Source organism: Phlebotomus argentipes, unplaced genomic scaffold (assembly GCF_947086385.1).
Source record: "Phlebotomus argentipes unplaced genomic scaffold, Phlebotomus argentipes genome assembly contig_75, whole genome shotgun sequence".
NCBI lineage: Eukaryota > Metazoa > Arthropoda > Insecta > Diptera > Psychodidae > Phlebotomus > Phlebotomus argentipes.
In genome coordinates this window covers 1519562-1537705 of record NW_026776170.1, presented here as the reverse complement: position 1 = coordinate 1537705, position 18144 = coordinate 1519562, and the positions used below count along the sequence as shown (strand labels likewise).

The following is an 18144-nucleotide window of genomic DNA, read 5'->3' as shown; positions in this document are numbered from 1 at the left end:
GTAGATAAGTTTATTCCAAAGTTCTGAAATTTAATTCAAAATACGTTGCAAATTCTACAGACAGGAAAATGATTTTTCTTTACGTTCTGAAATTTGGCGCGCATCATCTGATAGTGTACATTGCGCATAGTCGCTGTAAAGACGTCAAACCTGACAGCGAGATGCAGCGTGAGGGTACAAACCAATGACAGTGATTGGGGCGCCGTGGGCATCCGGGCAGCGCAATGTCTCTACTCAACGTGACAGGTTAGACCCTGATGCTTTTACCGCGACTCTGTTAACTATCTCATGTATTACAGTGAAAAAAGCCAAATTCTGCGGCGCCCAAGCGGAGCAGTTCAAAACGTACGTCACACTCAAACTGCAAAACGTAAAATCGACTACGGTAACTGTAAAGGGCAGCGAACCGTGCTGGGAACAGGACTTTCTCTTTGAAACTAGTGATGGCGCCTGTGGACTGCTTATAGAGGTGACTGTACTTGAACATTGTATTTCCTTTCTCGATTCTCATAACAGTAGTAAACAAATTTGTGATCTGTTGGATATCCCCTACTTAATTATAATCTGAACGATGGAAAAGCTTGTGTGCACGAGTGGTTAATCTAGAATTAACGTAGTTGTAGGTTCAAGCCCTATTAGTTTAAAATTTAAAGTGAAATAAAAAAATCTAAACTTCCATAATATTTCGCCTTCACTGACCTAAAGACACTTTACCCTCCCAGCCTTAGTTTTCCAATTTACTATAATTTCAAACATAAATTTCCCATTACATAAACAATTTTGAGACTAAATTAATCTAAAGCAAGGAAACCTGGCCAATAACTAATAAAAGTGCGTATCTTAAGAACAGTGAAAAAGAAATAAAAGAAGGAGACATGGGAATGAACTTCGAGACAGATGATGAATTCAGTATACTAATTCAGAGCAAAAAATTATAGGTCATCTCCTCTTACAAATTTGCCCAGTTAGCGTTCAAAGTAATGTCTCAGAGATTAGTTTGTCAGCCTAAGCAAATTTTCTAATGTCTCCAACGGTACCACTCTAATCATGCGGAAAAGACTGGTACAAGCATATGCCCTTCACAAAAGGTGTGCGATAGAAAGTATCATTCTCAGCTCTGGGAACCAAAAGTTCCCGTAGTCCATGTTTTTGGTTTCTCTAAGACAGTATAGCTTTGGCCTTTTGTATTTTTCTTTGTTTCTGTCACGTTCATCTCCACATATCATCTGTTTGTTTCCACTCGGAAGCAAGGTTATTCAAATTAACCAGTCGAATTCAGTGTCTAGCGAAGCTTAGCCTTAGAAATAATTTGTGTAGACGATATCGCCTATTTGCAAGTGATATCAGACTGATATTGTTGTCTTTTATATTGGGACAGATGCGAAAAACAATTCCAAAGACATATTTACTTCCTTTTAATAGGTTTAATGCACTTTGTAAGTGTGGAATACGCGCATACGTATTTAATCGAGTTGAGATAATTCATGTCGATCTTTAAAAAGTTACTGACCAATAAGTTTTCTGATAAAACTGATGTGAATTAGCCAGACTGACTAGATTGTTTCAAGAAATTCATGCCCAGCGCTTTCTAGTATAAAGTGTTCTTTATATTTAGCGTGAATATCAGTATTTTCGTGGCTATCCTTTTACTTGTACTTTGTTATTGACAAAAAGATTATTATTTGTTATTTTTTGCAGGTTTGGTGCAAGGGTATGATTTGGGACAGAGCTCTAGGTTACCAGTATATCACACTAGACGAAATACCGGAGGGCGGGCAATGGTATTTTCTAGATACGGAATTAGTTTTGATGGACGGAAAGGTAGCGGGTACACGAACAGCCACAGATCACATGATAGCACTGGATTGTCGCATGGAAACATTGTACGTGGATGTAACTCGTAAACTGGAGCTCTTTAATGGAGTTGGAGAAAGCGAACATCACTCCTACCTCGAGTCGCAGTACAGCGAAGACAGCGACTATACTAGTGATTTCAATTACCCATTAGGTGAGGCCAATTCATCAGCTAGTCAGTACAGGAATGTTGATACACCACAACGTAGTCTCGAGGTATGCATTGATCCATCATTTCTAAAACTATATTTTTTAGGTTTTATGATTAAATTCCAAAGGCAATCTTTAAACTCACTTCTAAATAAACTATTCATACATAATTACTGTCTGATTCAGTTTGGTAACAAATTTAAAAAAAAAAAATTAATTGTTGCCCTGGAATAATAATTGTTAGTGCTCATGTATAACTATCCATTTTTTCGTATTACCTTTTTATCTTTTCTTTTCAGGTTAGTCGAGATAACTCATTAGAAGACCATCAACACGTGTTATCTCCTACATCGGACTATCCGGAACCACTGTTCTATAATAGTCGACCATTAGTGCGAAAACAAAGTCTCGAGCGCCAGGAAACCCTGTACGATGAGTTAGATGATGGCGTTTTGCATTACACGCCACACAAGCGCCTTCCTGAAACACCGCGGCGGTTACCAGTGATCAAAACGGCACGATTGTTGCCAATTCAACCGCCACTCAAACGTCGCATGCCCAATATAGCGCACTTCACACGCCCGCCCGAGTCTGATAAGTATTGCGTGCCGTCCGTAATTAGCGCGTGGGAGGAGCCTCGGCGATTGCCGAAAATCTTACCAGTGCCTAGGCTCCGTGACCCTGGCCCTGAGCCCATTTTTCATCAGTCACCATTGCAATCACCTGATCTTCACGTCTTATATGACAGGCAATTAGAAGGTAGTTTGGATTTTATATATTTTAACTACAGAACATCATTCCCTACCTATTTCCACTATAAAATTGACTTACGAATTACTTTGACCCTTTTAGTTTTTAACGTGAAAATTTAGATCATTGATCACTGCACTGTTATATTAAATCTAAAACCGTACAGGCAGTTTAACCAATTAAATTTACTATTTGTCCGATTCTTGTTTTAGTGTACGAAGATGATTTAGAAATGGAAGAGTTAGAAGACGAAGAACAGGAGGAAGATAAGATTGAGGAAGAAGAAGAGTTTGAAGGAGAAGAGGAGAATCAGGAAAAGAACATGAGTGAGAATGAGGCGGGGGAAGAACAAATGGAAAAAATTATCTTAGAAGGATCTCGGCTAGAGCCACATATTCAATACCGTACAGCTCCATATCGTATACCTGTTGAAGATTTCTTCAATGAAGAAGATGAATTTCGGTACTTAGAGCGGGAAGAAGCTTCTGCCGTTCCAGCTATTTATGAGATCCGTGAAGAAGCTGAAGAAGAAGAGGAGGAGGAAGAAGAGGAGGAGGAAGTGGACGAGGTGGACGAGGTAGACGAAGAGGAAGTAGGGGAACCAGAGGAAGTGGAGTCCGAGATTGAAGCTATACTGGCAGCGTCTCCCAAAAGTGATTCCACCTCCATGAGACGTAAAACACATCTAAGCGTGCAAGAGTCTTTCGAAGAAATAGAGCCGGAACCAGAGAAAGTCTTCAGTCGTGGAAACAGTTTCAAGGAGGTGTCTCTACAGGAACGTATGAAGGCCATTCAAGAGGATATTACAATCCAGCAGTCACCTCGTCTTGATAAGACCAAAAAGCTTCACCGCACTGACACAGAGGAAATCACCACCGTCCTTCAAGGAGGTTTGATGGTACGCAAATCGGGTGTAACTGCGAAACAGCGATGGCACTGGGCCTATAACAAAATTGTAATGCAGTTCAATGTAAGTAGATATTTAAAAATCTTACAGACATCTGAAAAACAGTTCATTGAGAGAGACTCTCCTTTATTCCTGTGTTACTTTCGCTCGTTTATGTGAAGTCTCATTTCTTTTTTCTCATCTTAAATAATAATATAGGTGTTTTAATAACGTAAAAATTATGCGTTTGGTAATATATGTTACAATTTTTTAATGAGATTTTTAATCAAAATAAAAAAAAGATAATAAACAAACTTTCAGAGTTGATCTTCAATCATCGTCGAGTACATTTTATCAAAACGAGTTTAAAAAAAATGTCTTATTGTATTAGGTTTTCTTACCAGTGTTGGCACGACGACACGACACGTCGCTGCGACGTGTCGTGTCGTAAAACCTTTATGACACGTCGTTTGCCATCATTGCCAGAATTGAAGAAAAATTACAAATATTATTCTAGGTAAAAATATCTTGAATGTTTGTCAAAAATGCGTTTTATGCGGGAGATTGCAATTTGGGATAATTATCTTAGAAAAATATTTGCGACGTAAAGTAAGAAAAGTCAATTATTTTTATTAATTTACGCTATAACGAATACCTTTTCTATATTCGTGTTTTTAGGGTAATTAAGATTTAAAAATACTGTTTAACCATAAGAAAACCAATCTCAAATTTTTTTTAGTAGCAGAACAGATAAAAATTATTTTAAATACATAAGACGTAAATGATGAAACATAAATTTTTTATAGTTTTCGATTCACCAATTGAAATGTAGAAATTTATAGTTCAACTGGTTATTTCCCTTTCTATTGTTTATTACAAATTTTATTAATGTTCTCTTTCTCTTTTTGGTTACAAGTAACTTCAATCAATTTGAAATTTTGAAAATAAAATTATATTTTACAATATTTTTAATTTGATTGGTATATTCTGGAGAGTCTCTCATATTGTTAGAATGTACAAAATTAATGTCATTTTTGTCGCGTGATGTCAGCCGTGGTTGTTGGCAGTTATTTTGTCACTAGTGATATGACAGTGAAATTCGCGCAATCGAAGGAGTGCGGTTTGAACGCATGCGCTGGCGCTGCTGTCACGGCATGCGCTGGCGTGGCGCGAGGGTGTTGCACTCCCGGGTTATTCTGTGTAATCGCCATCTTCGCTGATGTCGTTGCTGCACGACCCCGTCCACCTGGACGACAGCCCGGGAGACATGCTAGACGCATTAGTAGCGCTTCGCGGGCTCCACGAGCTGGCCATCGAGGAGCCAGAAGACGTATATTCGGCTCAACACGCCGACTATATAATCGCGGACTACATGGAAAAGATTGGAACGCGCATAAGTTTGTTGGAAACGGAGCTCAAGTTTGCATGGCGAGCACTAGACCTGTTGTCTGGCGAGTACGGCAAAATGTGGCAGCGTTTACAAAAACTTGAAACACTTACGGTGGAGCAGCAGACAGTTGTGGGAAATCTCATGGCACTTCATAAGGCTGCCGAGATGGTTAAGACGGACAATGGTGAGTTTATGAAAACAAATCCTTGGACGATATTCACAAAAAGAACATATCCTATGCTTTTATTTAGTTCATTGAGACTAAAATTTCTACAATATGCCATAAAATCTTTTCCGTAGACATTCTATGCAATACACAAATAAAATTACTTTGTTTTATTAAAACATACTAAAAACATTTATATTTATTTTAATATGTGTAAAGCAATGTGTTTAGAGATTTGCCAACCAATATTTTTCAGTACAATGTCGAGCTTTAAGTATTCAAGTGAATAAGATGCTTCTGATTGGTTTCAACTTTTCTTAGGACGAGAACAATTGGAATTTCAAAAAAATATTTATTGTTAATATCAGACAATGAAGAATCGCAATACACATGAGTTTCTAATGTCAATTTTGTAGATTATCTTTAGAGCCCAACTGCATAAGTCAGGATGATTCCCAGAATATGCTACAATGTAGAATTTATAAATATGGGAGGAGCACTTCAGCATATATATCTTTAAAGCACAGAGTTCCTGACGGCGTTAATGTCCCTACAGTATTTAAATTGAATATATTTATTAATCGCTCATAACTATAAAACTTTTGTGAGCGTAGAATTGCGTCCACCGATATCTAAGTATTGATGACTAACCTCGAGAGCAATACGGTGGAAAAGCTCTTTCACGGGTTGTATAAGTTGGTTATATAAGTATTGATGAAAAATGAAGGGACCAAGCTTTAAGATTGAATTCACAGATTCATCCACATGATTTTAGAGTAGTAGATTATTATAGTCGGTATACATAAGGAAGGTGACTGGCTTAATTACAATTATGTAATATGTTTAAGTGCAACCAATAACCACGTATAAAATAATCGCGCGTTTGGCACAATGTACAAAGTGCTGTTTCGATTGATCTTGGAATGCGTTAATTGTCCTGAATAAATAGTTGGTCTACTACAATAAGGGGGTTGTCTAGAAAAGAAATTTTATAAAAGTGTAAAAATTGGGCTACAGACAAATGCAATACAGTTATCTCGGGAATAGGTGTAACAAGCAACAACTTCCAAACATCTGGAAAGATAAAAATAGACAAAATGTGTGAAAGGGACAAAAAGCTGTAAACTCTAGTGAAACCGAAGTGAAGAAAATAAAAAACAAACAAAACCCAATAAAAAGAATAAAAGTTATTACTCAGATGGGATATGAGATACAAAAAAAATAACAGAGCAGCTGAAATTAGTTTATTCAGTTTTTTTTAATGTTATATAAATATTTACTTACTAATCTTGCACTTCCTAATGCAATAGCGTGTAGAATGCAACAAAAAGATTTTTTTATCTGCATTCTATTCGAATTTGAACTATTGACTTTTAATGTGCCGGACAAACGATTTCACTCATATAATTTTCAGTATGGATATTGTATTTGTATTTCATGTCATAGCTTTCTTGTTTCTCTCAGATTTTCTGTTCATAGCCATTTGGCCGTTAGTTGTTTCTAAATTATAATGTTTGATCTAAATAATGAAACCGACGTCTATATCTTGCATAATATCAGTCTTTTCAAAACTTTTACAATAGAATTTAAACAAGGTTTTAAAAGTTTCTTAATGTATTGTATTCAGTCAATCTCTTTATGATATGATTATATATTACAAATAATTTTATATTTATCCAGTGCTGAAGATGAAATTCCTCTTGTTTCTATTACATTATCTCTTTCTGATATTTCAGTGGACACTAAAGAATTTGATGTATTACTTGAGGACCTCCAAAAAGAAGCGTTAGCAGCTGAGCCCGCTTTTAAGGATGCAGCCCCACTAGGGATGATTTACGAAGATGGCGAGGATTTGGAACAAACTTGGTTAGCTCGCCGGGAGCGCAGAAAGCGTTCAAAAGCACATAAGAGCGAAATGGAGATGTTGAGCAAACTTGTGGTAGCTGACAAGGCGGGTGAACGTACAGTGAATTCAATTCTTGAGGAATTATTGAAAGTTGAAGAGATTGCAGCCGTCACAGAAGAGCAACGGGGAGAACTAGAAGCCTTAATTGGACAAGAGATGGCTTTTTTCGAACGTGTCAATATGGATGGGAATTTGCTCTTTCTACTATTGAATCCCTTGGGAACAGGCTGCGTGGTGGAGCGTTTGCGTAGAAATATTGGTACACTAAAACGTTTACTGGGTGGGCAGTTTTTTGCCCAGGGCACATCCCTCGGCCAGCCGGGGACGGTGCCGGCAGACGGTAGGCTGGACAAAATTGATATCAATAGCAACCAGGTGCATGATAGCTATAGTGGCGACGAGTACATTCAGTCATTGCGTAAGAGCCTCGAGCGTCACAATAGTATGATGTTTCTATTGCATCTCCAAAACCCATGCAGCGATATGGCGCTGGTGCTTGAGGCGCCGCCGGGTGACGAAAGCCCACCACCACCGGCGCCAGCGGCAGACGAGTATGCTGACTCCTCATCCGGCATCAGCACGCGCTCACCTACATCACCGTATCGAGAGGTTGTGCCTAGCCGGCCTATTTCTTCTACATTCGAGCAGAAAAGCATATTTCGATCGCCTTATCCGGACGTAATACAAGAACCACGGTACGACCATCAGCGACTTCTGGAAAGACTTGTATATTATCCCGAAGCAAAGACATGGTCAGAACCCCCGCGACCTAAGTATATGTCGCGCTTAACTCAGCTATTGCCCGAAATTAAAATTCGGCGCATTACGCGCCGTCACCGCTCACACAGTTTACCAGCAGGCGTGGACGAACCCGAAAAGGTCACATCAAAGAAGAAAAAGCGTAGTCTCGCTGCTACAATGTCCAACATAATGGCCCGGGCCAAGATATATCGGCGTCACAGTTTCTCGCTACCGCCATCTGATACTGAAGCGATGGCATCTGATGACAGTGGCAGCGAGGCTGTTCGCGATTCGGGTGTATCCTCTAAAAGTGAAAGTCAAGACAAGTTTATCTTCACGAGCACAAGTATGGAATTTGCTGTGAGCCGGAAAATTGGACGCTTGAGACAAAAAACTGTAACAGATGAAAGTGAGGCAGATACGCTTTGCGAGGTAAGTTAGGGTATAGGTCATGCAAGAATGATTTCGATCAATTTGAAACAAGTTCTGTTACTATAAAACCCTAACACTCCCAATACTTCTATTTTTTTAAAGTCAGAAAAGAAATTGCTTTAAATTGACCGCAATTATTCCATTTGGTATAGTATATCAAAGTAAAGTTTACTGTGGATCCTATATCTTAGGTGAGCGAAACATTATCATCACCGCCACCAAAAGTAGCCAGCTTGGAAGTTCCTGGCGATGAAGACAATCGAAGTCAACTTTCTTGGCGAACTATGTCCTCACGTAGGCAAAGTACTGAGGACAGTATAGATACAGACGATGAATACTTTTGCTATGAGTTACGAATGCTGGAGGAAATGGAGAAACGTACCCATACAACACAAGCAGAACAACAGAAACTAACAGAGCCTGTATTGGAGCCGTTATTGGAACCACCTGACCACGTGCGTTGTGCAATGAATGCTGTGCTATCCGAGCTTACATCTACAGTAGAACCATACGAAGAGCCATACGAAGATGCTCCACTTGAAAGTGACATAGAATTATCATCACCGGTACCAGAGTTCTCAAGCGAGAGTTCAGGTGAAACCTCTGGTCCGGACTCTGCCACTAAATCAGAAGATGAAGACAAACGTACACCAGAACCGGAGCCATCCAAATCTCCGCTACCCGAACTCATGGAATCAGATATCATGGAACAACCTGAAATACCGGTTGAAGATACGCCAGCCGCGTCACTGGGTAGCAGTAAATGGCGTCTGTTAAAAACTTTGAAGGAAAAGAAAATCGAGGAAAAAAACAATCAAGAAAAGATGCGTGAGGAGGGGGCCACCAAGGATAAGGAGAAAGTAAGAACTCTCACTGCACCTGAGGTAGTTTACTAGTAAATAAAGAAATATGGAATAAAGTTTTGAAATGTTTACGTGTTAAAGCGAGCAAAAGTGATATTTGTATAGTATCACTATCTTCGCCATAAGTCAAAATTGGAATTCAAAGTGTTTCAATAAAAATTAAGAGTCTAATTAATTATTTCCAGAATGGAAGCGGAACTTGTGATGGAGTGGGTCGTGGAAATGGTCATCCAGGCGATAACCCTTTCTATAGCAACATTGACAGCATGCCAGACATCCGTCCACGACGGAAATCCATTCCTCTGGTGTCAGAACTGGTAAATTTCCGTTTCTATATTTCACGGGAATTTTAACTTTGGAAACTCAATGACAATATATCAATTTCTTGACTAGCCTAATGAAAAGAATTGACGGTTAAATTAAAGTAACAATAGCTAAGAGCAAAAATCTAATTTTACAATTTTTTTTTATTTTTCGTATTTGATTTTATGACTTTAGTGTGATAGTTTTCAAAATAATAATAATAATAAAATGACATCTCAAGCTAGCCCATGAAAATAAAAAAAGAAGAGTGAAAAAAAAATTATAACCCGGCGAGCAAATTTTATTTTTAAGTGACAGATAACATTGTGTGTTCGTTTAAAATGTGTCACGTGAGCTAAAATTTTGCAAAAGTTTTCACACCTCCTCGATTTTTAACCTTTGCTGAAAACAGAAGTCAATATATTGAAATGTAGTTATGACTTTAAAGAGTAAATTCGAGTAATGGACTTATGATGAAATTGTCCCTAAAATCACATTTCTACCAGAAAATTGATGTATTGTCTAGTATCGGTTTTTCATAAGCTTCCCCTAATAAAATTTCTTTTTTGGGCCTTCTCCCAAAATGGACGTTCAGGTTCTCAAGGTATCCGCCTTTACAATTTCGCTTTTGATCATAAACTACAAGACACGCAGTTAAATTTTTGAGCATAACACTTTTTTAGATGCTTTCTAGACAGTTTATCACATTGCCATATTATTCAACATACATGAGATCTAAGTGCTTATGATTTGTAAAACCTCTTATTTCACGCTAAGACAATGGCTGCTACGAAGAGGAACGCCGGACTTACATCAGCAGTTCCACGAGCAACACTTAATGACGAAGAGTTGGTAAGTTTTCTGTGATTATTTTTCGGCCAAGAATTGGTGTTCGACGATGTACGGAAAATGGCCAATTAGTTTAAAGTCTTTTTTTTCAAGCACGACGTTTCGGAGTATATTTTTCTCCTTCCTCAGGTGTATAGGTTTTTTGGGCAAAAGCTGGTCAGAAAATACAATTCACCACCTAACTCGCCCACTTTAACATACTATGCAGTGAATTGTATTTTCTGACCAGCTTTTGCCTAAAAAGCCCATACATCTGAGGAAGGAGGAAAATATACACCGAAACGTCATGCTTGGAAAAAATTATTTTAAGCTTAGTAAGTTTTCTTTTCTCTCTTGGATCAATCAGAGACTGCAAATCTTGGATGCTTTCAAGATTTGCAGAGAGGCATTTTCTTACTTACGAAAATTACAATACCTCTAATCTTTTACAAAATGTGGCACGAGACTTCTTTGAGTGAGGGCCCCATTTGAATAAAATCTCTCTTGAGTTATCAAGATTCCATTTTCTCGCCTCTTGGACTGTTTTATACTCATACATTGGGCGGTGAATTTTTTGACATCAGCTTACAAATTTTTCGGAAATCAGTGGTTGGAGGTATATTTCATTTAAGTGTGAAAAATTAATGATTTCAAGTGTGACTTAGGCAGCACTAGATATGTTTTATAAAAAGCAATATTACTACGCTATCTATTATTAGTTTCATTTTTTAACGCTGTGCTACATTTTCAGAAAATGCATGTGTATAAAAAGTCCCTGCAGGCGTTGATTTACCCCATATCGTCAACAACGCCGCATAACTTTGTTCTGTGGACGGCGACATCACCAACGTATTGTTACGAGTGCGAGGGACTGCTATGGGGCATTGCTAGACAAGGAGTACGATGCACTGAATGTGGTGTAAAATGTCACGAGAAATGTAAAGATCTACTTAACGCCGACTGTCTCCAGCGCGCTGCTGAAAAGAGTTCCAAACACGGCGCAGAAGACAAAGCTAATAGCATTATAACTGCCATGAAGGAACGCATGAAACAACGTGAGATCGAAAAACCGGAAATATTCGAGCTTATAAGGTAGAGATTGAGTATTTATGTTCTACAAAAGTAAGTTTTTTTTTTTACTAATTTGACGGAATTTATGCGTCGTTTTTCTAGGGCTGTTTTCAGTGTTGAAGAGAAAAGCCATGCTGGGCATATGAAAGCCGTAAAACAGAGTGTTCTGGATGGTACGAGCAAGTGGTCTGCCAAAATTGCAATAACAGGTGATTGTAATGAACTTAAATTTTCATATAGGATCATTACAATGATAAAAAAAATTTTTCCAGTGATTTGTGCTCAAGGCTTAATTGCCAAGGACAAAAGCGGTACCAGTGATCCCTATGTCACTGTCCAAGTAAGCAAAGTGAAAAAACGCACACGCACAATGCCTCAGGAGTTGAATCCTGTATGGAATGAAAAGTTTCACTTGTGAGTGTCAAACCTCTATATCTTGAAATTTGACTCATATTTTTCTTCTTTTACTGTTTGGTTACTCTGATCTGTTTCAATCGTTTCACGACAATAAACTTTTAACTATTTGATTCTTAACATTATTAACCTTGGCGAGAAACTTTCAACTTTGTGTGGGCTGTTTGTAACGAGAAAAAGATTAAAAAAAAAAAAATACCAAGGCTAGTAACAATATGAACTAATACGCAATAGATAAACCTCGCCTTTAACCATTCTTTCCCTCACCCTGGACAAAACAGTGACGAAAACACTATGCAAGCACTGCCCGGAGTCGAACCCCGAAGGAAATTCAAAAGCTTTCTTGGATTGACCATACACTGCAGGCGAAAATCCTTTTTAGAGACAAAAAAAAATTCTGCGATATCCATGGTGAAATAAATAAATTTGGTTGAATAAAATCAAAATCTTGCTAATTTCATAATGAATAGCTGGTATCACTATGCCCCCCTCCATTTAATTAGACGTGTTTAAAACCAGAAAATGTCTTTGGATAAAATTTTCGCCTGTACTATGTGGTTACCCTTAGGAGTTAATGAAAATTAAAATATTCGACGGTATGCCCTTGACCTTTTATCCGATTTTTAAGTAATATTACATGACTTTTTCCGTGTTTTGATTTTTTGTGTAATGCATTTCTGTCTTTTTTCTCCCAGTGAATGCCACAACTCGTCAGATCGTATAAAGGTGCGAGTGTGGGATGAGGACAATGATCTCAAGTCAAAGCTCAGGCAAAAGTTGACTCGCGAATCAGACGATTTCTTGGGCCAAACAATAATTGAAGTGCGCACATTGAGCGGCGAGATGGATGTGTGGTACAATTTGGAAAAGCGCACAGATAAGTCAGCCGTCTCGGGTGCTATACGTTTGCATATCTCTGTAGAGATTAAGGGTGAAGAAAAGGTGGCGCCTTACCATGTACAGTACACTTGCTTACACGAAAATCTGTTTCACTACTTATGCGAGGAGAATACTGGCATGGTGAAGCTACCTGCTATGAAGGGTGATGATGCGTGGAAGGTATATTTTGACGAGAGTCCAGAAGAAATAGTTGATGAGTTCGCTATGAGGTCAGTATTATAAAGTTAGATATAGTTTATATGATAAGCAAAGTAAGTTCTTTGTTTCGTTTTGTCTACAGGTACGGAATTGAAAATATTTACCAAGCGATGACCCACTTTCACTGTCTTTCAACGAAATATTTATGTCCGGGTGTACCGGCTGTCATGAGTACACTACTGGCCAACATAAATGCCTACTACGCTCATACGACGGCCTCGTCGGCAGTATCGGCGAGTGATCGATTTGCGGCTAGTAATTTTGGCAAGGAGAAATTCGTAAAACTCCTGGACCAATTGCACAATAGCTTACGAATCGATTTATCCATGTATCGCAATAATTTCCCCGCTTCCAGCTACGAAAAACTTATGGACCTCAAATCAACTGTTGACTTACTCACAAGTATTACCTTCTTCCGCATGAAAGTGCAAGAGCTTAGCAGTCCACCACGTGCTAGTACTGTTGTCAAGGACTGCGTGAAAGCTTGCCTCCGATCAACATATCAATTTCTTTTTGAAAACTGCTATGAACTATACAATCGTGAGTTCCAAGTGGATCCTAATGAAGCAAAACGCGACCCAGATGACCACGGACCAAAATTGGACAGCGTGGATTTTTGGCATAAGTTAATTGCGTTAATCGTGAGCGTAATCGAAGAAGATCGCAATAGCTATGGTACTGTTCTTAACCAGGTAGGGGCTGTATTTGTTTTCATTTATACAGACACGAAATAGATATTCAAAATTGTATAATTTAACACTCACACACTCTAACACACTTTAATAATTTAACATAGATCTTTAACTTTGACTGACCCTTCTGGGCGGCTGTGGTTCAGTGGTCAAAGCACTTGACTCTCGTTGGTACAGTCATGTGTTTGTATCACACCGATTATAAATTTTCGAACACAGCGGAGTGCAAGAAATTTAATCTTAACTAGCTTTTTATTAAAATGTTACAAGTTTTAACCAATTATACTATGCTTCTACTTGCTATGCAGTTTCCGCAAGAGCTGAACATTGGACAATTGTCGGCGGCAACAATGTGGAGTTTGTTTGCTGTTGACATGAAGTATGCGTTAGAGGAGCACGAACAACACCGTCTTTGTAAGTCATCGGCCTATATGAATCTGCACTTCAAAGTAAAGTGGCTCTACACTAATTACGTACGTGAGGTTCCACCCTACAAGGGTGCCGTGCCCGAGTACCCCGCCTGGTTCGAACCTTTCGTTATGCAATGGCTAAATGAGAACGATGACGTATCATTGGAATATCTCCACGGCGCCTTCAATAGAGATAAAAAGGATGGCGTAAGTATAAGCTACAACAATTTTTTTGATTTATATTATATAACACAAATCTATACTGGTTATTTACCATGGATTCACATGCATTTATTGCCTATATTGATGTGAACTACACCTATTTCCTTATTTCACTCATCACTGGGCAAGACAGTGGCTGAAAAAATTATCCAATCACTTGTCTTGCCCTAATGATTGATTGTGATTATTGCCCTTGTCTTATTGATTTGGTTAAAACTCTCGCTAGATGATTAATAAACACTTTGCAAAACACTATAATTCCTTCGGTTATGAAGATATCGAAAACTCGAGAACGTTTGTCATGAGTAGAATTACTTTATGTTAGATCACACCATCCTCGACCCTTATACTTGAATAATCTAAGAGAAAAAAAATGATCATCTGAATGAATGGATTTCTTTCAGTCGTTTTCCGATAATATTGCAGTTTTTCTTGCACCAGCTGTCAATAAATTAGCATTTTTCGTAGTTTTTGGATTCCCGTCCTCTTCTTACTGCAACCCTTGCACACTGTATATAGTAGAAGGAACTCTTCTTTCTCATTTGAACCACCCATTGCGATTTCTTTTCCGCGTTTTAAGAATATAACGGTACGATCAATTGAGCAAATTATTGCGATATTTTTCTAAATATTACCGCAGCTTTATCGTATCTGAGCTAATGCAGTTCGTTATCATTTAAAATATTCTTTATCGACAAATTCGACATTGTAGTAAAATATTAGAGTTTAGTTCCCTTTAAGAATCCCTATTCTTTTAACTATTTATCCTTTTACAGTTCCAGAAGAGCAGCGAGCACGCTCTTTTCTCTAACTCTGTAGTGGATGTGTTTACACAACTAACACAATGCTTCGACGTTGTATCAAAACTAGAATGTCCTGATCCAGAAATTTGGAAGCGTTATATGAGACGCTTCGCCAAGACTATCGTAAAAGTTCTAATCGCGTACGCTGACATTGTAAAGGTAGAGTTTCCAGATCATATGGCAGACGAGCGCATTGCGTGCATTTTAATGAACAACATCCAGCAGCTTCGGGTGCAACTAGAAAAGATGTTTGAGTCTATGGGAGGAGATAAGTTGGAAGAGGATGCAGCGAACATTCTCAAAGACTTGCAGCAAAATCTTAATACGGCACTCGATGATCTAGCTTGCCAATTTGCCATTAGTCTAGAACCGAGGATCACTGTAAGCGTGAAGGAATTAGGAGATCTTCTACTATCCATCCGCGGAGGAGGTTCCGTAGCTACGCCTGGTCAGAATGCACCTAGGAATACAGTGGCAGTGGAAGCTGATGAAGTGCTTAGACCACTTATGGATTTGTTGGACGGCTCATTGACACTATACGCAGAATCTTGCGAAAAGACAGTACTGAAACGATTACTCAAAGAGCTTTGGAAGATAGTCATGCGCATTCTTGAAAAAACTATTGTTTTACCACCCATGACGGATAGAACTGTAAGTAAAGAATTTTAGGAATTTTAATTTTATTATAGAATAATATTGGCTTTAATTGCTTTTTAATAGTATGAACTTATATTTCAATGTGCTAAATATGACAATACAACGCCTCTGTTTCGAATTCCCGAATGAAATTATTCTCTCTCTAAAAAAAAGCCCGGAACCAAATTACATACTTCTTGAGTCAACATAATTCTTTTATTGATTTTTTTTGGATCTAAATTTAAATTGAAGAATCAATTTTATTAAATATAGTAAGATATATCTATTATCAGGGGTCAATTTGATACATTTCAGGCACTGAACCCTTTCGAAACACAACATATACCCTTTCAAATAAATTTTTGAAGAGCTCCCGCATTTAATATTATATATTTATAGATAATAATTGTATATTTTTTTTCTAGATGATGTTTAAGAATTTAACAGATAATGCAAAAAATCTAGCAGCGAATGCGAAAATTGAAGACATGTCTCGCCTATTTAAGAATCACATGGCCGGTAAGCAGGATGTGAAAAATGCTCTCAGCGGTGTGATGGATATCTCTAAAGAAGTATATAAATATTTAATTAAATTACGTATCTAGCCCTATCTTACTGAATTCTTTTTAGGTTGAAAAAAATCTATCACCAAAACAATGCGCTGTGCTCGACGTAGCTCTGGACACCATTAAACAATATTTTCACGCAGGTGGAAATGGGTTAAAAAAGACCTTTTTAGAGAAATCACCGGAATTGCAAAGTTTGCGCTATGCACTTAGTCTTTATACGCAAACTACAGACACACTCATCAAAACTTTTATTACTAGTCAAATTCACGAAGGTAAGTATCGTGTATGTTACAATATTTCTTATTGCTTAAAGGGAGTTTCGACAACAGTGTGTCTCTATTTTCCTGCCTGCCAAGGGTCAAAGCAGTGTAGACAAGTAAATACTCGATTGATCGAGCGAGTAGGGGTCAACTTAATTAATGGAGATAAATGCTGTTATACTCAACCAAATCTTTTATTCGTTCCACACAAATCGCGTTCACTGATACCGTTTATGTTTAAATTTTAAGTTTGTTATTCATAATGCTTTTAATTTCTTGCAGCTCCCGAAAATCCAGAGGAAAGTGTTGGGGAAGTATCCGTTCAAATTGACTTGTTCACCCATCCGGGCACGGGAGAGCACAAAGTTACTTCAAAAGGTATTTGACACTTTCTATACGGACGATAAATTTAGCTGAAATATTTTTTTTTGTAGTTGTTGCCGCCAATGATCTCAAGTGGACCATTCAGTCGGGCATGTTCCGACCCTTCGTAGAGATCAACCTAATAGGACCACATTTACAAGATAAGAAGAGAAAGCATGCGACAAAATCAAAGTCAAACAACTGGTCACCTAAATACAATGAGTCATTCCATTTGTAAGCAAATACAAATAAGTTTTTCGTACTAATATTACTTGCTTCACCAAAACCTATTGCAAATTAAAGTTCAGTCAATTGCTCTGAGACAGTACATAAATATTGAATTCAATAACAAATGCAAAACCTACCGCCATTCTCTCTTTCAAATTTGCCAAGTTCCAAGTACGTTCCACAGGAGTTAGGATCCACAGCAGATATAAAACAATAAAGTAGCCGAAATTAAACATTTGAAAAATTATCGTGGGAATCACGTGCTAGAATATTGTTTTACAATAATACAAAGATACGTCCTAGTGGAGTGGTTGTTTTAAAGAATCCTGCAAATGCCTCATACACGCATGAGAGAAAGAAGGAAAATACAAGAAACGTATGGCGTACAGAAAGTAAAAAAAAATGTTGACTTCCATGTTGTTTACGAAAGAAAAATTATGTGCTTTTGATCACAAAAATCGCATGGAGATGGTTGACATATTGTTAGGAACAATTGATTTTTATACTTATTTTTTGTTTTTCCGTTCTAGCAATACTCATATTAACCGAGCAAACATATTAAACTTAAATTCTCCGCAATACAGAATGCTTCAGGACTAAATACTGTATTTTCACCATTATAATCAACTTTTATTACGAATTTCTCAGTGCCATCGGAAACGAGGAGCAGCTGGATTTCTTTGAGTTACACATCTGCGTGAAGGACTATTGCTTTGCTCGCGAGGATCGTCTCGTAGGCGTAGCTGTGCTACAGCTCAAGGACATAATCGAGCAGGTGAGTTAGGTTTCTAAGCAATTAAAAATAAAATTAATGTAAATTAATATGAAGGGTTCCTGCGCGTGCTGGCTTACCTTGTCTAAGCGTATTCAGATGGATGAAACGGGTTGGACTATTCTACGAATTTTATCGCAGCGGAACAATGATGAGGTTGCCAAGGAATTTGTGAAACTAAAATCAGATATTCGTCAGGAGCCGCCACTCGTCCAGCAATGAATAATTAAGTGGATTGATATAAATAAACTATCTTACTATCGTATATATTTGTCATGTAGTTTTTTAGAAGTTGGATTTTATATCACCGCTACTCCGCGATTGTTAAAAAAATTGA

At 37.9% G+C, this 18144-nt stretch overlaps 2 protein-coding genes across 3 annotated transcripts; both read left to right on the top strand.

Moving 5' to 3' along the window:
- Positions 1 to 146: 146 nt before the first annotated feature.
- On the top strand, positions 147 to 4837 carry LOC132257095 (protein unc-13 homolog A-like). The gene is made up of 6 exons (XM_059753834.1): positions 147 to 246; positions 300 to 469; positions 1699 to 2070; positions 2304 to 2763; positions 2967 to 3724; positions 4692 to 4837. The coding sequence occupies exons 1-6, from the start codon at positions 225 to 227 to the stop codon at positions 4728 to 4730; spliced, it is 1821 nt and encodes a 606-aa protein (XP_059609817.1). The 5' UTR covers positions 147 to 224; the 3' UTR covers positions 4731 to 4837.
- On the top strand, positions 4787 to 18072 carry LOC132257090 (protein unc-13 homolog B). Of its 2 annotated transcripts, none has more exons than XM_059753821.1 (18): positions 4787 to 5214; positions 6933 to 8275; positions 8467 to 9135; positions 9324 to 9455; positions 10219 to 10293; positions 11021 to 11361; positions 11443 to 11549; positions 11613 to 11754; positions 12450 to 12863; positions 12935 to 13544; positions 13853 to 14161; positions 14953 to 15630; positions 16041 to 16187; positions 16246 to 16456; positions 16727 to 16822; positions 16879 to 17041; positions 17684 to 17810; positions 17865 to 18072. In XM_059753821.1, exons 1-18 carry the CDS (start codon positions 4860 to 4862, stop codon positions 18027 to 18029), a joined length of 6084 nt encoding a protein of 2027 aa, XP_059609804.1. In that variant the 5' UTR covers positions 4787 to 4859; the 3' UTR covers positions 18030 to 18072. The 2 variants fall into 2 exon arrangements, with proteins under 2 accessions (XP_059609804.1, XP_059609803.1); XM_059753820.1 differs by having other exon boundaries at positions 8467 to 9159.
- Positions 18073 to 18144: the final 72 nt, after the last annotated feature.

What these genes read in the sequence shown, in the direction of transcription:
- LOC132257095 (XM_059753834.1), top strand. Translation starts at nt 225, where the DNA reads ATGTCTCTACTCAACGTGACAG. An exon ending in GTCTCTACTCAACGTGACAG is followed by an intron (nt 247 to 299) that starts GTTAGACCCTGA and finishes CATGTATTACAG; the next exon opens with TGAAAAAAGCCAAATTCTGC. An exon ending in ATATGACAGGCAATTAGAAG is followed by an intron (nt 2,764 to 2,966) that starts GTAGTTTGGATT and finishes TTCTTGTTTTAG; the next exon opens with TGTACGAAGATGATTTAGAA.
- LOC132257090 (XM_059753820.1), top strand. Translation starts at nt 4,860, where the DNA reads ATGTCGTTGCTGCACGACCCCGTCCACCTGGACGACAGCCCGGGAGAC. An exon ending in CACCCATGACGGATAGAACT is followed by an intron (nt 15,631 to 16,040) that starts GTAAGTAAAGAA and finishes TTTTTTTTCTAG; the next exon opens with ATGATGTTTAAGAATTTAAC. An exon ending in GCACAAAGTTACTTCAAAAG is followed by an intron (nt 16,823 to 16,878) that starts GTATTTGACACT and finishes TTTTTTTTGTAG; the next exon opens with TTGTTGCCGCCAATGATCTC.